Here is a 14,321-nt window from a genome sequence, read left to right on the forward strand (position 1 = left end):
ATGACATTTAGTTGAATCTGAATAAGGAGAGACAGCCCTGAAACAAATGAGGAGATGAGAAGGAATTCTAGCTGAGGGGCAGCAAGTAGCAAAGATCCTGAGGGTACGTGGAACCTGCAAAATGATAGAGGGACTGAAAGGCCAGCTTAGCTTTGCTTTTGTCTCTCAGCCTCTTGACTCCTGGCCCAGGGCAGGGTTTTTTGCGGTGTCCTGTCTTGCTAGCTCAGGTCACCGGCAAGTTTCCTCTAGAGATGGAACTCCCTTGATCTTCCTGAAGATTCAGCCCCTCCCCTCTCTCTTACTTACTAGTGGGTGAAAAATGGCCCCTCCTCTCTCACACTCCGCTAGCAGGGGCCTCTGACCCCTCTCTGTCTCCTTTTACTCTGGAGGATGTGAGGGTGGGACGCTCCTCTCGACCCCTCCCTCCATACACACGGAAAGCCTGTTCCCCTTTCCTGAGGTCCTCTGGTGGGGGTGGGGTGGGGGAGGAGGGAAGTTGGCAACAGGAAGTGAGGAGAAAAGCAAAGACTGTGAGGGAGGGAGTCAAAAAAAAAAAAAAAAAAAACCAAAGAAAAAAAACAGCTGCAGGAGACTAGGGTTTCTTCCTCAGTACCTGGGTCACCCCAGCCAGGAGGTGGTGGTGAGAAAATGGTGGGGGAGAGAGGAGGAGATGGTTAGGAGAGAGAAGATCAGGGAGGGGAACAGGTAGAATAACTACCTCTTTCTTCCCCCTTTCCTTGCAGGCAAGACCCCAGACCTTCATGTCAGAGCCCCCTGTGTACTGCAACCTGGTGGACCTTCGCCGCTGTCCCCGGTCCCCACCCACAAGCCCTGCATGTCCCCCGCTGCAGAGGCTGGATGCCTGGGAGCAGCACTTGGACCCCAACTTTGGACGCTGCTTCTACATAAATTCGCTGACTGGCTGCAAATCCTGGAAGCCTCCACGCCACACTCGTACCCGAGAGATGGTGAGACCTTCCCTCCTGCTTGTCCCTTCAATCTCCTTCTTTCCCCTACTGATCCCCAAAGTAGTATGTTTTCTCACTGGGACTCTCAGAAGATCAGACAAATCAAAAAATTGTTAAGAAGGGTGTCGAGAGCCTATTGAGGTGGCATCTGGATGGAGTTTTGCCTTTCCCTCTCCCCAGAACCCTGGCTCCATGGAGGGGCCACAGACCATGAATAAGGACAACGGTGTCCTGCAACCTCAGGCAAAGGACTCAGAATCTGGCACAGGGACGCCAGGACTTTTCGACTCCCAGGTGAGATCCCTCCCCCATCCTGGTCACATGCAGGAAAAGCCATCGTTTTAGACTTTCTCTTTTATGCAAGACATTCTTCTTCAGTACCCCACCACACCCCCTGACTCACACCCCCACATCCGCACCCCTCTTCCCCCTACAGCCAGGGACTCCGAAGTTAAAGTTTCCTCCACCTGTTTCTCCAATCCCCTCCCCCAGGATTCACCCTCCCTCTGCAGACTCGCCTCCCAGCTCGACCCCTCAGACCAGCCTTCAGCTCTGCAGTCCCCTCGGCCGCTGCCGCAGGTCCTGGACGACCCCCATGTAAGTCTCCCGTTTCCTTGTGAACGCGAAGATCCTCCCTGCCCAGCCCCCAGTTCTTGCTCCTTCAGAAAGGTCTTCCTCTTTCAGAGCGTTCTCTGGGTATCCTCTCTTACCGAGCACCGCCCGCTCAACTGTAAAGGACCTCACTCCTGGGAGATCCCCTGGGGAAAACCATGGTGACTGTGGGGGGCTCTGGGTGGCTTATTGTACCTTTCCTTCCTCTTGCCAGGAGGTGGAAAGGTCGGGCATGCTCAACATGACGAAGATCGCCCAGGGCGGCCGCAAGCTCCGGTGAGAACTGGGAACACAGCAGGGGCGGGGACTGTCGGATTCCGCGGGTAGCGCCAAGTGTTGGGCCCTCGCGGACGCGAATGTAAATGACCTCTGCACTATTATCACTGACCCCGCCGCCCCTGCAGGAAGAACTGGGGCCCATCTTGGGTAGTACTAGCGGGTAACAGCCTGGTGTTCTACCGAGAGCCACCGCCGACCGCCCCCTGCACCGTCTGGGTGAGTGTGAGGGAGGGGAGCAGCGGGGGGCACGAGGGGTCGGCCTCAGTTTCTCCCCGGATCGCCAGGGACCAGCGGGTAGCCGACCCGAAAGCAGCGTCGACCTGCGCGGGGCCGCCCTGGCCCATGGCCGCCAGCTGTCCAGCCGCCGCAACGTCCTACACGTGAGCGCTCTCCCGCTCATCCCCGAAGCCCCGCCCGGCCCGAGGGTGCGCCCCCAGTTTCCGTCACGGGTCTCCCGCTGGGCCTCCCTGCTCTTTATGCTCCTTCCCGCTGACTCAAGCCCTTTCCCCGCGGGCCCCTCAGATCCGCACGGTCCCTGGCCACGAGTTCCTGCTGCAGTCAGACCAGGAGGCCGAGCTACGCGCCTGGCACTGCGCACTGCGGGCGGTCATCGAGCGCCTGGTGAGATGGGTGGGAGGTGGCGGGACAGTGACCCGGGAGAGGCTCGGACGGGCAGAAGGAGTGGAGAAGGAACTGTAGGATGTGGGGTGGTGAGGGACAAGGTGGCAGCTAGAGCCCTGGGGTGGGCCTGGGATGTGTGGGACCCCAGCAGCCGGCAAGGGGGGTGCAGATTTCTCTCCTAGCTCTCTTCCAACCTCTGATTCAGCCCATCTTGCTGTGTGGATATAGGATCGAGAAAACCCCCTGGAGCTGCGTCTGTCCGGTTCGGGACCTGCGGAGCTGGGGGAACTGAGCGCGGGGGAGGACGAAGAAGTAGAGTCCGAGCCGGTGTCCAAGTCACTGCTGCGGATCAGCAGCCGTCGGAGCTCCAGTTAAGGGGCAGGCCTGGTGGGCGGGGTCTGGGGGCTTTTCCCCGCTCCTCGGAGCCCCAGTCGCGGCTGCTCTCATGCTCAGATTCCACTTGCTTCCGCAGGTCGGTGTCCGGAAGGAGCTGAGCAGAACCGGGTACGAAACAAACTAAAGCGGCTTATCGCAAAGAGACCGCCCTTGCAAACCCTGCAGGAGCGGGGTCTGCTCCGAGGTGAGATGGGTTGGGCCACCTAACGCCCTTCTTCGTGCCTGCTTTAGTGTTTTTGCAAGCACTTTTATTTACATTCCGGATCTCGGCATCAGCCCATTTCATGGATGAGAAAACTTCAGCGAGGCTCAGAATAGAGCTTCCCAGAACTAGATCAGCAGACTTCTGAGACCACTGCTTTTCCCCCCTGCAGCTGATTGTTGGGGGGAGGGGGTATACTTCCTTGCCCAGACCTGGAACAGGCAGGCAGGAGAGCCAGCCCAACTTTGGGGCGAAGACCCGTGCTAGAAAGAGCTTTCATGGGTGACGCTGTCACTGGCTTCCCACCTCACTCTGTGCCTCCCCAGACCAGGTGTTCGGCTGCCAGTTGGAATCACTGTGCCAGCGGGAAGGGGACACTGTGCCCAGCTTTGTGCGGCTCTGCGTTGCTGCTGTGGATAAGAGAGGTCACTTTCCCAGAGACCCCAGAATCTCCCCTTCTAACAGGCCAAGGCCCAGAACTCCCCACCTCTCCCATCCTAGTCTTCCTTCTGCCCTTTTTTCACTCTACCCTCAGATCCCTCACCAGCACACACTTTAGAGCACGAATCCTTATCTGCTCCCGGCCTTATCTCCTAGGTCTAAATGTGGACGGCATTTACCGGGTGAGCGGGAACTTGGCAGTGGTCCAGAAACTTCGCTTCTTGGTGGACAGAGGTGAGGTGGCTCTGGGCAGGTGTGGTACTAAGAACTTCATGTATCAGAATCACAGGTGGTTCTGAGTGAGGGAGCTGGCAGAAAAGGGACGTCTTCTGTCTTGAGCTACATGTCTTTGTGCTTGATCTCTTCTTATACATGTTGCAGAGCGGGCGATCACCTCCGATGGGAGATACGTGTTCCCAGAACAGCCAGGACAAGGTACTTACATGGAGGGCCCCTCAGACCCTTAAAAGTCACCCACATCATCCCTGCTCCCCGTGGATTCCCCCGTGTCCTGCTTCTGGGGGGTTGTCCCCATCCTGATTTCTGCCGTCTTGCCCCACTGTGGACCCCTTAGGCATTCCTGTGGTCTGCCTTAACTGAATCTTTTCTTTTCCCAAACTCCTGATCTCTCAGTTTCTGGGTCCCTCTGGCCATTTCTGAGCCCCTCTGTACCTCCTTCTCCTTCCAGAAGGCCGATTAGATTTGGACAGTGCTGAGTGGGATGACATTCATGTGATCACTGGAGCCCTGAAGCTTTTTCTCAGGGAGCTACCCCAGCCTCTGGTGCCCCCACTGCTGCTGCCCCATTTTCGTGCTGCCCTTGGTAAAGGATGGGAGCTTTGGGCAATACCCTTGATATGGGGTGGAGGGGAAGTGGGGGGAGCATGAGTGATAAAGAATAGAGTAGAGGTTCCCTTATACGCTTCTGTCCCATCCTGAGCACAGAGATGGAAAATAACTTTGAACTAATGTGCCAACTCCAGTTGTTGTTTTGGTGAGTGTTTAGAGGGCTGAGTTTAAAAGAATTCTAAGGTTGCAGTTGGGCTCAGCAAGAAAGAAAGCTGTGATAGATTAATGATGTCTTCACCGAGCAAGGGAAAGAGTAGTGAGTTTACCCACCCTGCCCTAGCGCCTTCCCTAACCTCACTCCCATGCCCTTCCCATCACTCTCTCTCTAGCACTCTCTGAATCAGAACAGCGCCTCTCTCAAATACAAGAATTAATAAGCTCAATGCCGAAGCCCAACCATGACACTCTACAGTACCTCCTGGAGCATTTATGCAGGTCAGGAAGACTGAACATCTTTGTTCATGTTGGGAGAGGGTGGGATGGGGCCTGCAGCTGGGACTCTGTGTTCAGATGGGGTGAAGGTAGGGAAACACCTAAGTTTAGTGGGTGATGGAGGAAATAAGCAACCTCTGTGCAGAGCACATATCACCAGAGTCAAAGCCTTTTTGCTCAGTCAGCATCAAATGGGGAACTGGGGACCAAGACAAGCCCAGGGATGCTGCAAGAGAAATAAGGAAAATCTCACCCTCTCCCTTCCCTCTGCTTCTTCGTCTTTCACTGGGACAGTAGGGATGACTTATTTGGTGGAGTTGGGCCTGGGCAGTGACCTCTGAGAGAGCATAGCCATTTGAATTAAAACCTCCCAAATTGTGAGCAGAGAGGATTCTAGGGGCAGTTTCTGAAGTTGGGAAGAGGTGGGTGTATCCTAGGTTGTATCTTCAAGTTGTATCCTGAAGGCTTCTCCATTGATTTCATCTCCGTCCCCCTGGAGGCTCTCTCCTTGATTGATTTTCTTCAGCCACCGCATGGAGGGATCCCAAAGTGAACTCTTCCTCAAACCTCTGAAGGGTTAGATTTATTTGCAGTGGCAAGGCTGCTGCCCTATGGCCCTGTCTCTTGGCCTTTGCCCACAGGGTGATAGCACACTCAGACAAGAACCGCATGACCTCCCACAACCTGGGAATTGTGTTTGGACCAACCCTATTTCGACCGGAGCAGGAGACATCTGACCCAGCGGCCCATGCCCTCTACCCTGGGCAGCTCGTCCAGCTGATGCTCACTGACTACACCAGCCTCTTCCGCTGACTGGGGCAAGGTAGAAGAGAAAATGTGTTTCCGGTGATTTCTGTTGGATAGCCTTTGGTGGGGGTTGTTCTGCTTTGAGGATATCCCTTTAAATCCTGTGTCTACCTGATGACTGTCTCCATCTTTGTGAGTCTGACCTGAGGGGTTGGGAAAGGGTGAGGAAGCTTCTCTAAAGAGGGAAGTGGATGGATTAACCCCTGCTTCTCTAGTTCCCTGTCATCACCCCTCCCCCAAGATAACATATAAAGCAGGGCTCTTTCTGATGCAGTTCCTTTATTATCAGGAAACAGTGTCATTATCAAATTCCTCCCCAAATATAGTTAGACTGTGTACAGCCCCAGCCCATACCTCCCATCCCTGGGGTATTCCAGGGGGCTATGGCTCCTCCTCCTGACTTCTTTGTAGGGATGGAAACCCCTTAGGAAATGTGGATCTGTGATTCCCCACTCCTTAAGCACTAGAGTTGAGGAACTGTGTCTCCCCAGGCAGGGATCCCAGTAAGACACTCATGTTGCCCACAGCCATGTTGGGGGTCCCAGAAGGAGGTGGGGTATGTTCAGAGCTGTCCCTCTGATCATGGGAGGGGGGAGGACTCAGCCCCTGGGGCTCATCCAGAATAGCCACAAAGTCCAGCTGAGTGTTGTCGAGATCAAGAGAGTCCAGAGGGTTACACACCTGCCCCTCAGGAGGAGGGTACAAGGCTGGGCCCCCTCCCAGCCTGCCCACCTCAGGATGGCCACAGCTGGGGTTGGTGCCCCCTGCCTTGAGGGGCCCATAGCAAGTGGGTAGTGGGGGCAGAAGTCGGGGTGGTGCTGCTGCCCTATGGGAAGCCTTGTTTGCCCCTACTGCAAAATTTTCATGGCATGGTGAAGGGGTAGGATAGGAGCCTGACTTGTGATTGGGCAAGTTAGGTACAAAGCCAGGTCCATATGTGGCCACTTGTGCCTTGGCAGGGCTCAGGCTAACCTGGGAACCCCCCAGAAACTTGGGACTCTGGTAGAGAGGGTCCTGGACTGGGGGATCTCCCCTGCCCCCTCCCTCCCACATCAGCTCCTGTTGAGACTGAACGTAATTACACACAAGCTGCGCCTTGAGCTGTCCTGTAGAATGAGTAGGGGACTCAAAATCCAGGCTGGGCCTGGGTTCTGAAGGAAGGTAATCGGGAGGTGGCTGGGTATAGGTGCCTGACTGGGGATACTGGGGAGGGGGAGGCTGGGGGTAGTGGGAGAATAGAGGCTGTGAGCGTGGAGGCCCCTCACTGGGGTGGGCATTGAGGCAGGGTGCCAGTCCTGTGGAGTCAGAACCCACTGGACACCCCTGTTCCGGCTTCACCTGCACTTGTCCATAATGTTCAAGACGAGGACACTGGCCGTAGGCCCCAGCTGGAGGCTTGGGGCCTGGGTACAACCCAGAGTGGGAAGGGAACTCGCCCCATGTTTCTGGGGTGGGTTCAGGATAGGAGACCTGCTGGGGACAGGGGTTGGGGCCGTAGTTGGTAGGCGGACCAGGCCCAAGAGGCAGGGAGCCTGGACCTCTAGCTCCATAAGGCTCAGCTGCTGCCCCCTCAGGTCCCCCATATCCCAGAGTATCAGCAGGCGGGAAGTCCATATAGGGGTTCAGACCACTGCCCATCATGGAGGTCCCAACCTCTGGCTCCTCCCGTAGCCCTCTGGTATCCATGGCGACATTCTCAGTGATGCTGGGGGGCTGTGGGGAGTAGACAGAGGTTGGGAGTTGGGGATCAAAGTTCCGTCCTCCTCCTGCCACTGTGGGGGGTGTGTGGACACAACCCAAGCTCTTGAACCGCTGGACTCTGGCTGGGGCAGGGCGGTCTGCAGACCGGGCTGGGTCACTGGCCCTCCGGGTGACCCCTGCATTGGGGCTGTATCCTGGATACTCGGCTCGGCTTCTCCAGGGAGGTGCAGGAAGACCCCCCATCCGATCCAGGCTGGGTGCTGCAGTGGGTGGGGTACCACCTCCCCTGGCTGAAGCGTATCTTGCCCGGAGCAGGTAGTGCTGGGCAGGCGTGAGGCCAGGCAGAGAGGATGCCCCGTTCTCTGGTGGGGAACCAGGGGGGAAAGGGGAAGCCAGGGAGGAGCGGCGGCTGACAGTATAGGCTGAGCTGACGCTGCTGGAGCTGCTGCTGCGGCGGTCAAGAGATACTGGGGGGCCCAGACGGCGAGACCCAGGAGTGCCTGCAAGTGATAGGTAGAAAAGGCCGGGGGGCCAGGGAGCCCTCTGAGTCTCACCCTGCCTCCCCCAAGGGATAGCCTTGTCCTGGAATCCCAAGGAAGGCTCCTTAACTCTAACCACTCAGTTTTGTCTCCTCCTTCACCCATGCCCTTTCTGCTTCTGGGTCACCAGGGATTCAGGGTCGCTGTGAACAGTCCTACAGGCTGTACACTGCACAATCATAGGGGACCGCATTTGCATCGTAGACTTTGTATGTCACAACAATTTTCTGATAGATGGAAGGAAAGCGTCTTGAGGAGGGAGGACGTTTTTCTAATTGTACAAAGGAGCTGTATAGCAGCCCTGAAGGGTGAAGTCCTCCTTCCAACCCCAGGGAAGGTCCAGGTCCCAGCCTAGCAACCACCCCCAACACCCATCTCTCACCGGTGTGGGTCAAGCTGGGCAGTTTGAGGCCCCGGGGCCCTGTTGGTCGGAATTGGTGTAGCTGGTCCAGCCTAAGGTTCTCAAGGCGGCGAAGAGTAGACAGACCGGTGCCAGCAATGCAAGGCCCCTCGTCCAAGCTAGACAGGTCCTCAGTGCTGCCCCCTGCATTTCCAGTCATTTCCACACCACTGTCTGTATTGGCTGCGCTGCCTGCTGGGGAGTGGTCACTGCTGCAGGACGACTGGGCCCCAGGGCTTGGCTGTGGCTTCTGTGGGGAAGATGAGGGCTAAGGGTGGCACCTATCCCCCTTCCCCACAGTTCCCTGAACTTGGTGAGTGGCTAAAGCCTGTGTCCCAGTGACTGCCTGAGGGTATAGAGAGGGCTGAGCAAGTGAAAGACGAGGGCAAAAGGTGATGAGAAGAGCCTAGACTACCTTGACTCAAATTTGGGCTCTATGACCTTGAACAATTTCTCTATGCCTGAGTTTCCTTATCTGAAAATGGGGAGAGTAAGTTCCTTTCTCATGAAGTTGTTGTGAGGAGTACGTGAAATTATACAGGCACAAGGCCTAAAATAATATACTAATTCCTATATATGAGTTTGTTGAACCCATGAAATAATTAATTACACTAAAATCCCTAGATCTGAGGTAGCCCAAGGAGCAAAACTTGGATAAGAGACTGGGGGACCGGCCACAGAAGAGAGATTTGCACAGGAGGCAATGGACCAGTTGGGAGGGGACTGGAAAGATGTCGGCAGGGCAGGCGGGGGTATGGAGGCAGGGGGTTGCCTCACCATGGCACCCTCCGGCACAGCCAGTCTGCTTTCCTCCCTGATGGGGCCTCCGTCCCGCTCCCTCTTGGGCTCCACTGTGGAAAGAGCTGGTGCCCGGGGCAGGGGGCCATCTCCTCGGTGCCGCTTGGTCACGTGGGCGTCAGGACCATGCACTGTCTTGACATGTTTCCGGAGCGAGCTGGGATCTGTGTAACGTTTGGTGCAGCCAGGGAGCTTACACACATAGGGCTTCTGTTGAATGGAGAGTGAAGACAGCAGGCAAAAGGATCAAAGCGGGAGAATTCAGAAGAAATGGGAAAAAGTGGTGGTAAGTGAGGACGAGGGGGGTCAGGGAGAATGCATAGCACCCAAGGAAATAAGGAGAGTAGGGCCCTTGGAGTAAAGGATGAAAGGATCAAGGGGAAGATTAGGAAAACTGACAGCCCAGGCCTGGGAAAGATGAGGGGGTGAAGCCAGGTCTGTGAGTCCTCATAAATTCAGGGGTTGAAGGGACCAGGGGGTCTCTTCTAGTTAGAATGTGTCTGTTTTAGTTTAGCCCTTTGGCTGGTTAGAGGAGGGGTGGTAAGTGGAAATTCTTGGTTTCAGAAAGACCTTCTTCAGGTGAATTATATGGGTCGGGGATAGGGGGAACTCACCTCTGTGGAGTGGGTGCTGGGCTAAGGGATTTCTTATGGGGGAACCTCCCCAGTAGGTGGCTTCTTTAAGTGGGGAGGGTCTCTTGAGTGGGGCATTCACCTCATTGGAGTGGGTCCGATTCTGGTGCTTGGCTCGGTCACTGGCATTGCTGAAGGCTTTACTGCAGCCCTCGTGTTCACACATGTATGGCTTCTCACCCGTGTGTGACCGCAGATGTGTCTTCAGATTTTCCAGGCGTGAGTATGACTTCCGGCATCCCTCAAACTAGGGGACATGGGGGTCAAAGGATCGCTCTCAGACAGAAGGACATGGAGATTAGTGGAACCCTGAATCTCAAAAGGGACATACATCAGAGAATATAACTCAGGATGGGAGAGCACTGGGGCTTCAGAATTCCCCAAATTCAGGGACAAGGGCAGGCAAGAGCTGGGGGAACAGAAGTAGCTGGAGGAACTCGGCCTGCAGGGACATGGAGCTGAGGCAGCGAGCAGCCCCTGGTCAAACCAGGGCACGTCTCCTGCATGGGGAGCCCGGACTGTCTTAGGAGGGGTCATCCGGGGAGTGTGTGTCCTCAGTGAAGGACTTCCCCATTAGGCAGAGTTCCAGACCCAGTGCCTAGGGCCCACTGTACTTCTAGGGGCCCACAAAAATGTTTTAATTTCTTTTAAAAACAAGGGGAAAAATTAGCTTTTAGGTCCAAGAAAGTGTTCTAATATATAATATCAATATGTTCATCTTCATACCAACCTAGTCATAAAATACAATTTTTGAATATTTGTTTATGGAGGAAGGGACCTATGAAGGCAAAAGTCAGACTGGGCCCTGCCTTGGTGGGGAGCCCCGATTTAGAAAGGAACCCTGAGCTTGGGGAGGGGGTGCCTCACCGTGCACTTATGTGGCTTCTCGCCTGTGTGTCTGCGCATGTGCACCACCAGCATGTACTGGGCTTTGAAGGGCCTCAGCTCCCTGGAGCAGCCCCCCCAATGGCACACAAACTCCTTCCGCTCTCCGTGGATGTGCTCGCTGTTGATGTGCTGAGGGAGAAGATGCGGAGGTTCTCTGCGGTTCCCTATGCCCCTGAGATCCACAACAGACCTTCCCTGGACCTCCCCACCCCACCATATCCCTCCATGGCTTCCCATCATGGGGGAAGAAGAGGCAGGAAGAACATCATAGCCCACAGCTCCGTTCTTCCAAGTTTCTGAAACAAAGCTACACCTCCTGAATTTCTGCCTACCCACTGGGCACCCAACCTCTGACCTCCTGCCCTTAGCCTGATTCCACCATGTCCCACCCAGAACGTCCTACAGGCTCCAGCCAGCACTCCTGTTACCCCCTGCGGCTCACATGCACCAGCTGCTCCTGGGAGTCGAATTCCTGACTGCAGCCATCCCAGCGGCAGTCAGTCTCATACACAGAATCGTGCTCAGGCTTCTCCTCTCTCTCCAGGTCTTCCCGCCCATCCAGCATCCCCAGCAGGGGATCCTAGGGTAGGAGAGAAAATTCTAGTGTCACCTGGGTGACAGCTTTTGTTTCGCTCAGGTTGCAGAGGTAAAGCTCCCCGCTCCCCTTTACCTGTGTGCCCGTGGAGTTGGGGCTGCACATATCACCTTCCAAGGGCTCCTCTGGGCGCTTGCTAAGCAGCGCATCCAGCTCAGACTTCAGCTTCCCCGAGGGCAGAGGTGAGGATGGTGAAGGGAGAAGTGAGCAGGAAGAAGGGAGAGCCCAGCCAGGTCTTCCTGCCCTGAGTGCCCCCACCCAAGCAGCTGGAACCCCTGGGTTTGGAAGAGACTTCCTCCTTAGACTGCACTGGTGAGTGGGATGGGTGAAAGGTGGGATCTCATTTGGAAGAGACTGATTCAACCCCAAGGAGCGAATCCCAGCACCCATACCCCTTAATTTTTCTGGCACTGAAAACTTGTACATCCTCTGTTCTTCATTCACCTTTCCTCTAAAAAGTCTACCACCCACCTACCAGGAACTGAGGGAAATCAGGTGACAATATGAGGACTCTCACCTGGCAAGTTGAGAGGGGTCCCCGGGACTGAGGATGTGGCATCATCCCACCCTGGGTGGGCTCATGGGGACCACAGGGCTGGACCCCGAAGGAAGGCGAGGTCCCTTTTTGGTGATTCATCTGGGGTGAGAATCCCAGAGATGGGCTGAGGAGGAGGAGGAGAGGCAGTTACTTAGGACTATCATCTCAGAAAGCCTCAGGAGTGCTTGAGCTCTTTGGAGGGTTTCTGGAAGACGGTATGGGAAGTGGTTGAGGCAGTCCCAGGGAAGTACTGAGCAGGGCTTCCACGCCTTTGAAGTGATAAGGATTCAAATAGGGTCAGGTGGTTTGGAGGGCTTGAGGCTTTTAATGGGATTTGGTAGGGCCTTTAGGGGCCTCTTAGCCCGAGGCTGTCTGCACCTCATGGTGCCGATGGAGAGGTGACCATAGGAGCCCCCCGGAGATGCACAGCGTGAGTTGATGAAGGCCACGAGGGAGCTGGGTGAGGTGCGGATAACTGTCTGCAGGTCCAGGCTGGCGTCTGACAGAGGTGAGATGGAGAGAGCCCGCTTCTTGGTCAATTTGACTGCACTCCGGGGAGGAGGAAACAGTGGGGCTGGGGCAGGAAACAGGGGAGATAGATACGGTAAAGGAGCATGTCCCCCATGCATGCAGCCCACGGGTCCTGACACTCAGCCAAAAGAAATGACACCAGACTCTGCCCTGTTGACCCCATCTGTGACCTCTTGATCATGCTCTGATTCCTTGATCCCATCTCCAAGCATTTCCTCTTCCAAAGTAGATGCCCTGCCCTCCAACTTTCTCCCTCAGGACAAGTCCCAAAGAGGCAGAAAGGAAAGAGATGTTGCCCGAAGCCTCACCCTCCGTGCAGCTGCTGGTCTCTCTGGCTGGCCCGTAACTGTGGGGGCCAGACATGAGGGTGGCCTGGTGGCAGAAGGGCAGACCAGGCAGTCCTAGAAAAGAGATACAGCTGGAATGGGGGTTGGGAATGGAGGACACATGAGGTCTCACCTTGAAACCCGAGGTAAGGCCCGATCCCATATTCCAAGCACCAATGACATGGGGCCTCAGATCTTTTTGTATATGGGAAACTGGCATGGGGCTGGCGATAGACGAGGGATCCCTGGGACTGGGTGAGAGATCTGCCAGTCATCAAGGTCCGGGGATTGGTGTACGCACTGACCTTCTGTCCCCATGCTGGGGGCCCCCTGACTGGGGAGGGGCCGGAGACAGCAGGGCTCGCCATAGCTACTGACTGGCGGTGGGGTCATCGAGTTGAACATGGTGTCTCAGAGGAGAGTGTGGGGACACTGCAGGAGGGGAAGGGAGATCTGCAAGTTATAAAGGCAGGAGAGAAACATGGAAGGTCAGATAACTAAGTCAAGTGCCGAACCCTGGGCAGAGCACCTCCAAGACATCTGCCATGGGAAATCAAGTTGAAGTGAGCTTCACTCAGCCAGGGGAGGGTAAGGAGAGAAGTCCTATAGAGGTAGAGGCAGTCTTGGGGATCTTTGTGGGAACCGGGTGGGAGCTTTGCCTGGGTGGGGTGTGTGTGTGTGTGTGTGTGTGTGTGTGTGTGTGTGTGATCTTGTTCTGACCATGGGCCAGCTTTGAGGGTGTGGGATGGGGGAACTCAGGAGGAGTGACTGACCTCAGGCACTGGGCTGGCTGCTCAGCCTGAGCCCCTCTCCCTTTCTTCATTTGTTGCTCGCTGCCTAGGGACAGCCCGTCTACAACCTCTCCAGTGTCCAGCAGAGGGAGCCCTCGCCACAGCCCAGAGAGGCTGACGGGGCCAGGAGGGAGCCCAGAAGATCTGTCCTTTCCTCTCTAAGGCAGAAACTGTGTGGAAGGGGATAAAGTTTCTGAGGAGAGCCTCCAGGGTCTGTTGGGTACAAAGGATGGAAGCTGGTGTTATTCAGGGGTGGTTTGAATCTGGGCGCCCGCCTAACTCTTTTGGTCTGTTTTGCGGGAACAGGAAAGGGGCTGTGAGGGAAAACTTTGGGAGAATACAGACACACACACGGGTTTTCCGGTCTCCCAGGACTGAGGGTGGGGTGGGGCGGGGTAGGGTGGAGAGCGACTGGGAGCGGGCCGGCCGGCGCGGTGGGTGATCCCAGGATGCTGGGATTTAGGGTGAGGGCGGGGGTAAGATGGGGAGCGGAACCCGGACCCCATGACCCAGCCCGAGCCCCGCAGCCTGGGCTGTACTCTTCCTAACTCCTCCTTTACCAGCGGAGATCCGGATCCTGCAACCAAGACCTCCCAACTCGACCTTGGCACTACTTTGGGGGGGGGCACAGCTGGCTGGCAGCTGGATGGGGGGAACCAAAACTAAAGAGACTCCCCCAAACATGCCTACTCAGTCATCTTCCTGCCCCAGTGCCCAGCCATAGGGGAGGCCGAGATGGAAATTGGGCGACATCCCTCCTCACCCACGCGTGCCACAGCCCACCCACGTCTCCCCTTCACATTAGTGAAAGGAAGATTTCGCCAACTTTTCCAGCTTCAGAAAATTAAGTTTTTCTGGGGTGTGGATGAGAGCGCAGGATGGGGCAGGGAGCTCCAGGGTTCCCTTGCTGGAGCCCTGAATCATCCTCTGTGTCTCCCAATTTTCCAGAGTCCCTCCTCTCCCCCCCGCTCCCCA

The 14,321-nt window shown here is 55.9% G+C and overlaps 2 protein-coding genes across 8 annotated transcripts in view; one reads left to right on the plus strand and one right to left on the minus strand.

The window, feature by feature from the left end:
• The window catches only part of ARHGAP9 (Rho GTPase activating protein 9), a 6,802-nt gene extending 1,056 nt beyond the window's left edge, over positions 1-5,746 (plus strand). For 2 of the 5 annotated variants that reach the window (XM_024737198.1, XM_024737200.1), the window contains 15 exons: positions 744-968; positions 1,149-1,262; positions 1,461-1,565; positions 1,795-1,856; positions 1,985-2,075; positions 2,144-2,284; positions 2,382-2,480; positions 2,709-2,850; positions 2,953-3,060; positions 3,405-3,503; positions 3,676-3,753; positions 3,901-3,954; positions 4,208-4,342; positions 4,698-4,803; positions 5,442-5,746. In XM_024737198.1, the coding sequence (XP_024592966.1) occupies positions 744-968; positions 1,149-1,262; positions 1,461-1,565; positions 1,795-1,856; positions 1,985-2,075; positions 2,144-2,284; positions 2,382-2,480; positions 2,709-2,850; positions 2,953-3,060; positions 3,405-3,503; positions 3,676-3,753; positions 3,901-3,954; positions 4,208-4,342; positions 4,698-4,803; positions 5,442-5,613 (1,731 nt within the window). In that variant the 3' untranslated portion in view covers positions 5,614-5,746. Of the gene's footprint in view, positions 1-487; positions 641-743; positions 969-1,148; positions 1,263-1,460; positions 1,566-1,794; positions 1,857-1,984; positions 2,076-2,143; positions 2,285-2,381; positions 2,481-2,708; positions 2,851-2,952; positions 3,061-3,404; positions 3,504-3,675; positions 3,754-3,900; positions 3,955-4,207; positions 4,343-4,697; positions 4,804-5,441 lie in introns of those variants that run through there. The other 3 variants (XM_024737199.1, XM_024737201.1, XM_024737203.1) reach the window with 3 other exon arrangements.
• Positions 5,747-5,869: 123 nt separating this feature from the next.
• On the minus strand, positions 5,870-12,987 carry GLI1 (GLI family zinc finger 1). 3 transcript variants are annotated; one of them, XM_024737191.1, is made up of 11 exons: positions 12,861-12,987; positions 12,538-12,630; positions 12,077-12,272; positions 11,678-11,822; positions 11,236-11,325; positions 11,008-11,145; positions 10,545-10,694; positions 9,760-9,924; positions 9,025-9,255; positions 8,230-8,497; positions 5,870-7,808 (listed from the first exon to the last, which is right to left on the minus strand). In XM_024737191.1, exons 1-11 carry the CDS (start codon positions 12,958-12,960, stop codon positions 6,064-6,066), a joined length of 3,321 nt encoding a protein of 1,106 aa, XP_024592959.1. In that variant the 5' UTR covers positions 12,961-12,987; the 3' UTR covers positions 5,870-6,063. The 3 variants fall into 3 exon arrangements, with proteins under 3 accessions (XP_024592959.1, XP_024592961.1, XP_024592962.1); XM_024737193.1 differs by having other exon boundaries at positions 5,917-7,808; positions 9,025-9,252; positions 12,861-12,960; XM_024737194.1 differs by lacking the exon at positions 9,025-9,255 and having other exon boundaries at positions 5,917-7,808; positions 12,861-12,960.
• Positions 12,988-14,321: the final 1,334 nt, after the last annotated feature.

This window comes from Neophocaena asiaeorientalis, unplaced genomic scaffold (assembly GCF_003031525.2).
Source record: "Neophocaena asiaeorientalis asiaeorientalis breed wild unplaced genomic scaffold, Neophocaena_asiaeorientalis_V1.1 scaffold134, whole genome shotgun sequence".
In the NCBI taxonomy this organism is placed as follows: Eukaryota; Metazoa; Chordata; class Mammalia; order Artiodactyla; family Phocoenidae; genus Neophocaena; species Neophocaena asiaeorientalis.